We start from the raw sequence: 12,469 nt of genomic DNA, 5'->3' as shown, positions 1-12,469 counted from the left end.
CCAAGTCCACTTAACATAAATAGAAAACAGTCCTGAGAAGTGGATAGCTATCTCAATAAGTGGGTGTTCCAATATTGGTTCCCTTGAAAGTATTCCAGTGGGGATGATGGATATAGGAGTGAAAAAGTGATAATGGGATAAGTACAGGATCCTCCGACTAGTCTCACAGAACTCACCTCTATTCTAGTAGTAATAGGCGTATAATGATTTCATATACATCAGCCTCGAATGTTGCTCTCTACCATTTTTCTCCTCCTTCTCCAATGGTATATAGAAATATAACTGACCATTACCTCCTTCCTCACCCGTGGGTATTCTGATGTCTCCATTAATGTGAGCGTTCCACAAGAAGAGGCATAGAAATAGGAGAAAGAGAGAGGAAAAAGAGGCCTCCAATAGTGCAGTACTATTAAAATGTAGGCCTTAATTGCTAAAAGGTCGACTCTTACATGGAAAAAAATTGTGATATGCAAAACAATGAAAACCAGCGTTCTAGACGCCTTCTTACATGAGTTCCGGGTCACTTCTGGGTTGCGTCAGCCTCACGTGCCCTACGTCGTTACGTTGCACATCTCGTGACTTCACCAGGGAACAGTGTCCACGGGTAGGAAGGAAGGAGGTAATGGTCAGAGTTATATTTCTATATACCATTGGAGAAGAAAGAGGAGAAAAATGGTAGAGAGCAACATTCGAGACATTGATGTATATGAAATCATTATACACCTATTACTACTAGAATAGAGGTGAGTTCTGTGAGACTAGTCGGAGGATTCTGTACTTATCCATTATCACTTTTTCACTCCTATATCCATCATCCCCATTGGAATACTTTCAAGGGAACCAATATTGGAACACCCACTTATTGAGATAGCTATCCACTTCTCAGGACTGTTATCTATTTATTTTAAGTGGACTTGGTTTATTTTTTCAATATTTTTTATGCACTTGCATTGATGGTTTTTAGGCTCCATGCACACAGAAGCTGATAAACTGCAGTTTATTGGCGTTTTGGCTTTTTTTTTTTTCTTAGTCCATAAACTGCACTCTGTTAGCCTATGTGTCCACACATGGACGTTTTTTAGTGTTATTGAGCAGCAGTGGCGTATATGGGCTTTTTTTCTAAATGCCAGAAATTTGCATTCAAAGTTCAGTTTTTCGGCGAGAAAAAACAATGAAAAACGCTCAAACGCAGCCCACCAGCGTTTTCTAGCGTTTTTTTTTTATCCATTGAGAAAAGCTACACTGATAAACGCTATTGCAAAAACGCTAAAAAAAAAAAACGTTGAAAAGCTCCCTGCATAGCTACTGGCGTGTTTGTTTGTTTTTTTGCTTCCAGTGTGCACTTTACATATGCTCATCTGTTCATTTATTGATCTGATAGTCATTTTTTGTGCACCACCTATCAGGGTGTTTTTAGAGTGTTACTTTCTTTGCAAGATCACTTGCATTATTTCATTTGTGTACAGTGAACACTTTTAGATATTGCAGCTTTGGGATATTCACTCACATTTTATTGACTTTCCTATTTACTCATAGTAGCGCTAAAGACCATTTCACTTATAGTAGGTCACAGTACATACTGCCATTAATGGTTCCCTCAATGAACTGTAGCTCCCAAGTGATGACAGCACTCGTGCAACCCCAGACCACGACACTCCCACCATGCTTGACACTAGGCAAGACACATTTGTCTTTGTATTCCTCACCTGGTTGCTGCCACACGCTTGACACCATCTGAACCAAATACGTTTATTACAGGAGATGGTTCCAGTAATCCATGTCCTTCGTCTGCTTGTCTTTATGCAGAATTTTTTTTTGCATCATCTTTAGAAGAGGCTTCCTTCTGGGAAGACAGACATACAGACTAATTTGATGCAGTGAGAAGTGTATGGTCTGAACACTGACAGGCTGTCCCCCCACCCCTTCAACCTCTGCAGCAATGCTGTCAGCACTCATACGTCTATTTCCCAAAGACAACCTCTGGATATGACACTGAGCACGTGCACTCAACTTCTTTGGTGGACCATTGCAGGGCCTGTTCTGAGTGGAACCTGTCTTGTTGAGCCGCTGTAGGGTGTTGGCCACCGTGCTGCAGATCAGATTCAGGGTCTTGACCATCTTCTTATAGCCTAGGCCATCGTTGTGTAGAGCAACAATTTTTTTTTTTTTGTTTTGTTTTTTTGCCATGAGGTGTCATGTTCAATTTCAGTGACCAGTATGAGAGAGTGAGAGCGATACTACCAAATTTAACACACCTGATCCCCATTCACACCTGAGACCTTGTAACACATGACACCAGGGAGGGAAAATGTCTAATTGGGCCCAATTTGGACATTTTCACTCGGGTGTACTCACTTTTGTTGCCAACGGTTTAGACATTTATGGTGTGTGTCATTTTATTTTGAGGGAACAGCAAATTTGCCCTGTTTATACAAGCTGAACAATCACTAGCAAAGTGTAACATGAAAAGATATAATTTACAAAAATGTGTGTGTGTGTGTGATATATATTTTCTCAACAGAATTCAAGTAAATAATATGTGAAAAACTTAGATATTATAATGTAAATATTCCCTATAAAAGTTGTGCACATAAATTTCAACAGCTTATCCAATGCCACCTCTACTGTCGGCCTTGGCGCTCCCCGAGCTCCACCTGCTGCAATGACATTATGGACATTCCCAACTGACGCTATGTATCCTAAATTGGAATTTCTTCGAGAACAATGTAAGATTGGTCTTACGGTGGCAGTCTACCACACCTTCAGTCAATAGCAAACTGGGCACAAGAATGGACAGATGGCAGTGTAATTCGTTCCTAACTTGATTTCCCACCACTTGGCTGACATTACGTTAAGGTTTTTGAATGTTCAAGATCTTATAGCTCTCTAACATAAAATCTTTTTCTCTGCGCTTGTTTTGACATACACTGCACATACCCCTCTGGTTAGGTCTGTGACCAGTTCTCTGTGTACTGCTTTGTTTGTAACTGAGCTGACTCTAGCAGATGGGGTGGGATTGGTCACCAGTAGGGTTGATATATCATCTTGGTATGGCTGATCTATAGGATACTTTATTCTGTTAAAGTGAAAAAAGAACAAAAACGTTTTATTAGGCAAGGAATGTTTTGTTTTGGACTTCTCATATTTCACTGTGCTTTTAATAAATTGTAGGTTTAATGGATGAGTTCAGTGAATGGCTGTCAAAAGGCAAAACGCTTCTTCTTGGTCATCTGCTACGCTTCATGACACATCTAATATTATTTTTCCGAACACTGGGTCTGCAAACAAAGGTAAGATTTCTCTCAAAGATTAAGACTAAGAAACATGTGTTTATAATATGTGCTTCCCACCTTCAGATGCCTTAATTATTGCTTTTCACAGAGTTCTGTACAACTCCACATTCATGGGGGGATTTTATTTTTTTTCCAAAAAGAATATAGCGTATACAATTGGGACACAAGTCATATCACAATTAAATGTTATTAAAAATTACTAGAAACAAACCTCTTGCCTCCTTTACACATCCACGGCTGAATGGCCGGATGTCGGGCACAGATTGCGGTCCACTGAAGAAGGGTAGATCACTGCCATCACAGTCAAGTGCAGAAAAACATCAGTCATGAGTAAGACCGTTCTGATGGAACATGTTGTCTGTGCTGTTTACACAGATTTCTTAATAAAGCTGATGTCTTGCTGCACTTGACCATGATCTTCCATTCTTCAGTATTAAATACCTTTCCAATCTGCAGTGCTGTAAATTGTTTTATAAAAGTCAATGAATAATGTCAACCTGGAGACATTCTGTACACAGATGGTGTGTAGAACACCCCCTAGTAGTGCCATTTCCTGCCTGTGTGATTGGCTGACTGATTTTCCCAGAAGTCTGCACTAAGATACAAGTCGGATTTTGGCCATCCTGCAACAAAAATTAAATTTTTGGTGAAATCGCATCTAAAGGGATTCAGAGCCTTCCTCTTTCCTCATTAGGGCCCTGCAAGTGGAGCAGCTGATAATTATAGAACCACTCCCATACAGATTCACTTTGCACTTAAAAAAAAAATAACAAAAGGTCAGAATTTACAACAGTCACGCCGGACAGTGCAAGGTGTTTTTTCACCTTAATGCATCGGATGCATTAATAACAACATTTTGAGTATGGCCTCAAATAGAAAATGTAATAATAAATTAAACAATCATCCATAATAGAATGTAGAAGCATTGAACCAGGTGAAAATGCTTCTACAATAGGATGCATTAAAGCGGGGGTTCACCCTATAAAAAAAACAAAAACATTTTTTTTTTCTTCTAGCACAAAATACGGCATAGTAGCGAGAGCTACAGTATGCCTGTCTTAATTTTTTTATCCCCGTACTCACTGTTATATCGTACATAGAAGATTCCGACTGCCCACAGGGAATGGGCGTTCCAATCCAGACGGAAGGTGATTGACGGCCGGCTCTGGCGCGTCACGCTTCTCCGGAAATAGCCAAAATAGGCTTGGCTCTTCACGGCGCCTGCGCATAGTCTGTGCGCAGGCGCCGTGAAGACCCAAGACCTACTCCAGCTGTCTTCGGGGAGCGTGACGTGCCAGAGCCGGCCGTCAATCACCCTCCCTCTTGAAAGGAACGCCCATTCCCCGCGGGCAGTCGGAATCTTCTATGTACGATATAACAGTGAGTACGGGGATAAAAAAATTAAGACAGGCATACTGTAGCTCGCGCTACTATGCCGAATTTTATGCTAAAAAGTTGTTCTGCAGGGTGAAACACCGCTTTAAGGTGAAAAAACACAAACCTTTACAACTCCTTTTAACACAAACTTCAGCAAATGCAATGATTAATCCATTCTCCATGAGTTATTGTTCAAAAGTTAAACATTGCATGTACACTAGCTCACATATACAGAACACATACATTTTATTAGAACTGTAATCTTGTCTAGTTACATTTGTATTTGCTCCTTTTTAATATAGGAGGAAGTCTCAGTGGAAGTGCTGAAAACTTACATACAGGTCAGTCCACCAAGTGCTTGCTGCACAGTTATTCTCATATCATTTCAATATAATGCTGTGTATATACTAACCTTATGCTTTAAAAAAAAAAAAATTATAACTAGATGGTAGAAAATCTGTGTAACAAAATTAGTGTGTGTGTGGGTTTTTTTTTTTTGGTGTTCCTGATTAAAAGTAAACCACCTTTTTACTCTGTGCATGCAAGTACAATATAGCTGCTGTCTTTCATAAACCTTGAAGAGGCAATGTTTTATAAAACAAGGCTTTCTGGACTTGTGACCAAACACAGGCCAAATGTTTTTAGTATTTAGAAATCTAATTTTCCGTTTTATTTTTTGTTTTATACTACAGAGACTTGTAAATGACAGACACATAAAACTGATAGCTTTCTATGTCAGCCACCTTCCCCAAGAGCTGGCTATCGCACAGTATGCTGCATTTCTGGAGAACGTCACGGAGCAAGAACAGCGACATGAGTGCCTGGAGCTCGCTAAGGAAGCAGGTGATCCTCACTGGTTATAGTATCTATCATTCACAGTACATTCCACAAATGCTTGATATATTTGCAGTGCGTCAGTAGTACTTGAGCGTTACCATACATGTGGGCCATGGCATTATTAACAGCTTACCTTCCCTTTACTCCCACACTTCCCTGTTCAACTATAAAGAGTAAGAGCAGGGGAACCCTGTGTAACCTCCAACTCCTGTGTGTGATGCTTTTGTGTCTGAATTTGGTGTTGGGCAGTCACCCTGGCAAGCAGCAGTTTTCAATGACAACATGTGCTAAATTATCACGTGCAGGTCTGGTGACAGCTTTGTCAGAAACTTTTCACATAAGCAATAGTCATTAACCACTTAAGACCCGGACCAATATGCAGGTAAAGGACCAGGCCACAATTTGGCACTGCGTCGCTTTAACCGACAATTGTGCAGGTCATGATGCGACGTGGCTCCCAAACAAAATTGGCGTCCTTTTTTCCCCACAAATAGAGCTTTCTTTTGGTGGTATTTGATCACCTCTGCGTTTTTTTATTTTTTGCGCTATAAACAAATAGAGCGACAATTTTTTAAAAAAATGCTATATTTTTTACTTTTTGGTATAATAAATATCCCCCAAAAATATATAAAAAGAAAAAATTCTCACCTCGTCTTTCAGGACAGCACCTGGAGAGAGCGCAGCTCCACCCAGGTGCTGTCCTGAAAGACTCATAGAAATACCGTTACCGGTAAGTCTAACTAAGGTTTTTCCTCAGTTTAGGCCGATACGTATTCTTTGCCATATTTTTGGTTAAAAAAAATCGCAATAAGCGTTTATTGATTGGTTTGCACAAAATGTATAGCGTTTACAAAATAGGGGATAGTTTTATGGCATTTTTATTATAATTTTTTTTTTTTTTGTGACTGCGACATTATGGTAGACACGTCGGAACTTTTGACACATTTTTGGGACTGTTGTCATTTTCACAGTGAAAAATGCACTGAATACTGTGAAAATGACACTGGCAGTAAAAGGGTTAACCAGGAGGGGGTGCTGTAGGGGTTAAGTGTGCCCTAAGTGACTGTTCTTACTGTGGGGGGGGTGTGCTTGGCTGTGCATGTGACGTCACCGATTGTCGTTCCCTAACACAGGGAACAGACGATCACGGACAGCCACACTAGGAAGAACGGGGAAGGTTTGTTTTACTCGCCCATCCCCGTTTTTCCTCTCTGTGACCCCATCGCGGGACACCAGTGGCGATCGGGCCCGCAGGTCACGGAGGACAGGACCGGGTTGCGATGCACTGGGCATCTTAAAGGGGATGTACCTGTACGTCCATGTGCCCAGCCGTGCCATTCTGCCGACGTAAATAGTCGTGTGGCGGTTTTTAACCGGTTAAAATCTTCACATAAGAAGAAAGCACATGGAAGCTTGGTTCATAAGCTGACTGTCCAGTAGTGCAGAGCCTCGCTGAACAAGGTTTGAGGCAACAATAAAACTAGAAACCCAAATTGACAAGTTTGACTGTTGCTGTATGCTTTGATTATGTAAAGCTAAAAGTCTGCAAATAGGGCCAAATTGGTGTTTTACAGCTGTAGAATTGGATGCCTACCTCTGTGCCAAGTCATGACGAACTATGAACTTAATACTGTATTTTGGTATTAATGAGCATGTTCATACTAGTTGTAAGGGGTCAATAATTGAAAGAAATATAAAAAGTAAGATATGCAGAGAGAACATATAAAAATGTCTATTCGAAACTTATTTTAAGATCATGCCGCTGGTTAATGTTTTGGCTGTAGCGTTTCCTTGCTTAAATGTGTTCTTTTATATTTGAAGGTTTGGATGTTGCAACAATAACAAAGACTGTGGTTGAAAACACCCGAAAAAAAGATAGCACTGAATTTACTCATCATGATATTACACCAGCCCTGGCTTCTGCCACAAGTGAGGCAAGTATCCACTGCTATTCATAAAATGAATACAACTACCGGTATTTAATTTAAGAGCTCAATATTTTAAATTTTAGACATGTCATTTCTTTTTTTTTTGTGTTTAATACCTCAGAGCAAGAATACTGTCCCCTTTTTTGTTTTGTACCCCCTTGCATCCTGATATCAAGTTCAGCCTTGTGGGCTTGGTTATCCCCTTCCATGGGGTTACCATCCTGCAGTGTCTTTATTTGGCTCATTGTTGATTTATTTGCACGTTATTGCTGTGTTCCCGGTTGCATGCGCCAAGAGCTGAGTGCCCACTCCAGCTTTTGTGTATAAATAGCAAAGGGAATGTAGTTCCTGGCAGAGCCAATGGTGGCCACCATTTTGGTCTACAGCCTCGTGCACAGTGCTCCGGGCACAGAATGTATTGGGGGGGGGGGGGGGTGGTATGGGGGTTCTTGGCATATCTCAGATCGCTGGTAACAAAGGGCGGGGGACTGTGGTTCAGTTTAATGACTATTTTCTCTGGGGTATAGTCTCTCCCACTTAGAGGGTACTGTGTACTGCAAGAGTTTAGCACACTATCTCTGGGCTGACTTTCTCTGCGAGATTCCACCTGTATTTCAGCAGGACATGTCTCGGCGACAGAGAGGTGGGGGGAATCGGGGAGTGGAGGTTCCCAACTTCCCTCATCAGGCAATTTTTATATTCGTTGTCAGTTAGTTGTGGCTCTGCTTTGCTTTACTTGTCTGATCTTTGCAAAACTTCTGGGGCATTTTCCACAGTTCCTTTGTGTCAAAGGAGGAATTCTCATCTGCTATGGCTGGTTTATAGCACCAGCTTTCCAGAATCCTTTCCCGTTTAGATGGTCTTGGTCACAAATGGAAATGCTCTTTCCCCTTTTTCCTCTTTGTTAACGGAGGAAGAAACCTGCAGAGGAAAAGGTAGGAAGGGAAAGCCGCTTTTCCAGAAGAGGGACATGTGAAGCATTCCTCCTCCTGAAGAATCTGCTGTATTAGAGTGCATACACCCTGGATTAATTGGCAACAGAGACCCCTTTTGGATAGCAGCATTGTCAGTCTGAGGGGAGGGGGGCGTTAGATGCACTAGCAGATTTAAATACACTGACAAGTTGGAACCAAACTCCAGCTACACTTTTTAAGCAGTTACATCTATTTTTATTCTTTTTTTTTGGGGGGGGGGGGATAAAGGTTTTTCATAAATTAATAAGAGCAGACCATTGTAAGCACCTGTGTTCATGGTAAATGGTTTGTCTCGACCCACTGCTAAATCTACAGGACTGCTTGTTCTTTTGAAAACCACCAAACGTACTGACTACATAATTTTTTTCGTTTTGTTTTTTGCGGTACTGACACATTTTTGGGATCATTGATATTTATACAGTGATCAGAGCTATAAAAATGCACTGTGTAAATGTCACTGGTAGGGAAGGGGTTAACACTAGGGGGTGATCAAGGGGTTTAAATGTGTTCCCTGGTTGTGTTCTAACTGTATGAAGATAGGACTGACTGGGGGAGGAGACTTATCGTTGTTACTACTTGGTAGTAACAAACGATATGTCACCTCTCCCCTGACAGAACGGGGATTTGTGAGTTTACACTCACAAATCTCCATACTGGCGATCGCGCCCGCCGACCAGACGCAATGGGTTCCCAGCCATGCTGCGGGGCACGGCTCTTAAAGGGAACCACGCGCCCATACGTTGTTTTGCCATGCCATTCTGCCGATTGTATATCGGTGTGAGGCGGTCGGCAATCGTTTAATAACGATATTTCCGTACCCACCTTATCTGCCTGCTTTACTGATTTGTTAATGCTAGAGGTGAACTTTTACATAGAACTTTTATTATTGTAGAAAGCAATCGCTAGAAACACTTTTTCTTTTATATAAGCAAGATAACAGATTTCTGGGAACATTTAGCACATTTTTAGAAATGACTCTAATCTTTCCTGGCAGGAGGATCGTGCAAAGATAGATGTGATAGATTGGCTGGTGTTTGATCCTGCACAGAGAGCTGAGGCACTAAAGCAGAGCAATGCAATTATCAGGAAATTTCTGGGTAAGAAATAATGTCTGGAATCTTTTTCATGTTTTGCACATTATGGCATGATAGCTGGAAATGGGTTTTACATTTTAGCTTTTTGAATGCCTTTTTAAATTGTGACAGTTTGTCTTTCTGTCTTTTAAACCATGTGGTGTCCTACAAATGTCCAAGTGAGATATGCTGTCTAAAGGTTGGGGCAATATGTCGCTATTACTTTTAGAAAAAATGAACCTTTGGAATAATTACAACTGCAGAGCAAACTACAGGATCTTGGTGGCCTGTGCTACAAATTGTATGAATTCATATAGGATATTTATTACTAGGATATGTACCTATAGTCTTGGATATAGTGATTTGGAAATTTCCAAGGCAGATTTTAACATTTCTTTTCTATTGATATTCCCTGATGAATGTACTTTTCATTTTTAGCATTAAAAAAACACGATGCTGCAAAAGAAGTATTTGCCAAAATTCCCTCGGATTCTATAACCGAGATCTATAACCAACTGGAGGAACAAGGGATGGACAACATTCTGTCAGCAGAGGATGACAATGCTATACGGGAACATCTGTGTATAAGAGCATACTTGGTAAGCGCTGATGGCTATATTCTTAGCATTTGCTGTTGGTCTAGTTTTGCACTGTATATATTTTAAAAATTGATTTCTTTATCGTACATCATGGAACACAGAGCGTCTTTATTTTCATTACAAATAGAGTTGTGCTGCCATCTTCAGGTGATTGGACATAATGATTGGCATAATACCTTCCTGCAGACGGCTTTAGTTTTTCTGCTAGTGCCTGAAGGGGATGGTCACAGTTGTGCGGCTCTCTGCACAAAGTTTGGCTAGCTTGTCAAAGGTTCCAGTTGGGATAAGGAGTATTATTCTATGGCTTCATCGTTCAGAGGAGTGGTACCCGAAAAAAGGGTTTTTGGTTGACACTGCGTTATGAATCCCTGCATGAAGATACATTGCCTGGTGATCTGGTAGTGTGCGATACAGGTCCAACTGGGTAGTTGAATACCTGAAGACCCTTGTGCCAAAGCCCACCATGATGGGTGAAGGTTGGACCACCCAGGGGTTCCTGCAGCAAAGAATAGCAAGTGTTTTGAAGTAGTCCCTGCTGATGCAGTGTTACAAGCCTTTCTTTCCCCTTCATACTTTAAAATATTTTCTCTGACTCTTTTACAAGCTTTAGATTGTCTTCATTTAAGGAGCAATCATTGTGGCGGTTCCAGAGGGTGAAAAGTTTCATAGTTTATACTCAAACCTTTCACGGTTCTTACACTGAACAGTGCTGTTCATGGATTTCAGGGCCAGTAGTGGATATGTATAGATTATTTTTAGAGAATAGGGATATTGATTAGTGTCACTTTAAAAATGTTCAATCTGAACAGTTGATGTAGAGGGCTTGCATGTGACTACTCACAGAAATGATTATCTGTATGTGAAGTGAATGAGCTGCTGTGTTTTTTTTCATAGGATGCACATGAAGTTTTCAATGAGTGGTTCAAGCACATGAATTCATGTCCTCAGAAACCAACACTGGTTGAGCATGCCTCCTTCACAGAGAAAGTCGCTTATGAACACACTGAAAAGAAATATGAGGTGAGTTTTTATTTATTTTTTTTCTTTCTTTTGTTGGTGGCAAAATAAATGAAACGCTAGCAATCTTGTCCATTGGGGCATTTTGAACAAAAAGTTTGTCCAATCCTTCTTGATGTCATGTGTTGTACTGATTAAACGAAAATCGTACAAAAAAAAAATTCCGAGGATGTACGATAGAATAAAATCGGATGAACTGTCCTGATCGGCTCTAAGAAAGTTTTGTACGAACGATCCGATTATCGTACGATCGTTTCGAAAGCGGCATTTTTCGGATCGTGTGTTCGGAGCTTCACATGTGCATCCACCGAGCATGCTGTATTAACTGTATGTAGCCTCAGTTGCATACAATATACAGCACTGTGTTCCGTGTGCGAGACCTTCCTGTCTCACACCTGAAACAAAATGGCATCAGGCTGAGCAGCACTCAGCCACTCGTAGGCAGCTCTGTATGCTATCAGTGAATACAAAGCTTCCTCTGGCTCAATTGGAGAGGCGGGCTCATGACACCACAATCTCCAACTCTGCCCTTTGAACTGTTGGGTCTCTCAATCAGAAGAAGCTTTGTATTCATTGATATAATACAAAGCTACCTATGAATGGCTGAGTGCCTCTCAGCCTGATGTTATTCTGGGTGTGAGATAGGAAGGTCTCATCGTACACACAGAACACAGTGCTGTATACTGTATGTAGCTGAGGATACATACATTTTATACAGCGTGCCCAGTGGGTGCACATTAGTGAGGGAACTAATTTGTTTGGGACGGCTTGGCCCAAACTATTTTAAAGTGAAAGTAAACCTGGACATCCGCTTTAAATTGGATCTATAGAATGTAGCATGATTAATGTAATATTAACATATGGTGGAGTACCCTGATGTATTTATGTAAATAAAAGCAGAAGGTAACTGTGTCCTTCAAAGTTACTTTTGTATGATGTGTACTCTTGAATGTCAAGGCACAGGATGTGTTACATAGTTAGGAAATAGAAATTAGTCTGGACTACTAGAATGGACTTCTTTTATAAATATTTATTCATAAAAAAAAGATATATACATAATTTCGTGAAAACAGTACATTATCAGCATATTATTTCAGTACATATTATAAAGAAGATTACAAAAAAGCTTATACTTATGCAGATATACTAATGACATGAGATCATATAGCACAGAAGAGTGTATATAAACTTTTAATCCTTAAGACTGCGTTTGATATACAGAATGGTAAGTCTTGCTTTTGTTTTCGACATGTTTCGCGTACAGGACGCTTCATCAGGAGATTTGTGGAGCAGACTGTTAATAAAAGGGTATGGTATATACAGCGTTGTTGCCTAAACAGCCTTTAAGGCATGTAATAGGTCCTTTAAAAC

At 40.6% G+C, this 12,469-nt stretch overlaps 1 protein-coding gene across 1 annotated transcript in view; it reads left to right on the top strand.

Moving 5' to 3' along the window:
* Positions 1-12,469, top strand: part of NUP107 (nucleoporin 107) — a 76,921-nt gene that overhangs the window by 50,740 nt on the left and 13,712 nt on the right. Inside the window, exons 19-25 of the mRNA XM_040344039.1 lie at positions 3,172-3,290; positions 4,973-5,011; positions 5,363-5,513; positions 7,329-7,441; positions 9,404-9,506; positions 9,921-10,081; positions 10,976-11,101. Of these exons, the coding sequence (XP_040199973.1) occupies positions 3,172-3,290; positions 4,973-5,011; positions 5,363-5,513; positions 7,329-7,441; positions 9,404-9,506; positions 9,921-10,081; positions 10,976-11,101 (812 nt within the window). The remainder of the gene's footprint in view (positions 1-3,171; positions 3,291-4,972; positions 5,012-5,362; positions 5,514-7,328; positions 7,442-9,403; positions 9,507-9,920; positions 10,082-10,975; positions 11,102-12,469) is intronic.

Source organism: Rana temporaria, chromosome 3 (assembly GCF_905171775.1).
Source record: "Rana temporaria chromosome 3, aRanTem1.1, whole genome shotgun sequence".
In the NCBI taxonomy this organism is placed as follows: Eukaryota; Metazoa; Chordata; class Amphibia; order Anura; family Ranidae; genus Rana; species Rana temporaria.
The sequence above is the reverse complement of the archived record's forward strand: the minus strand, read 5'-3'. Positions and strand labels throughout refer to the sequence as shown.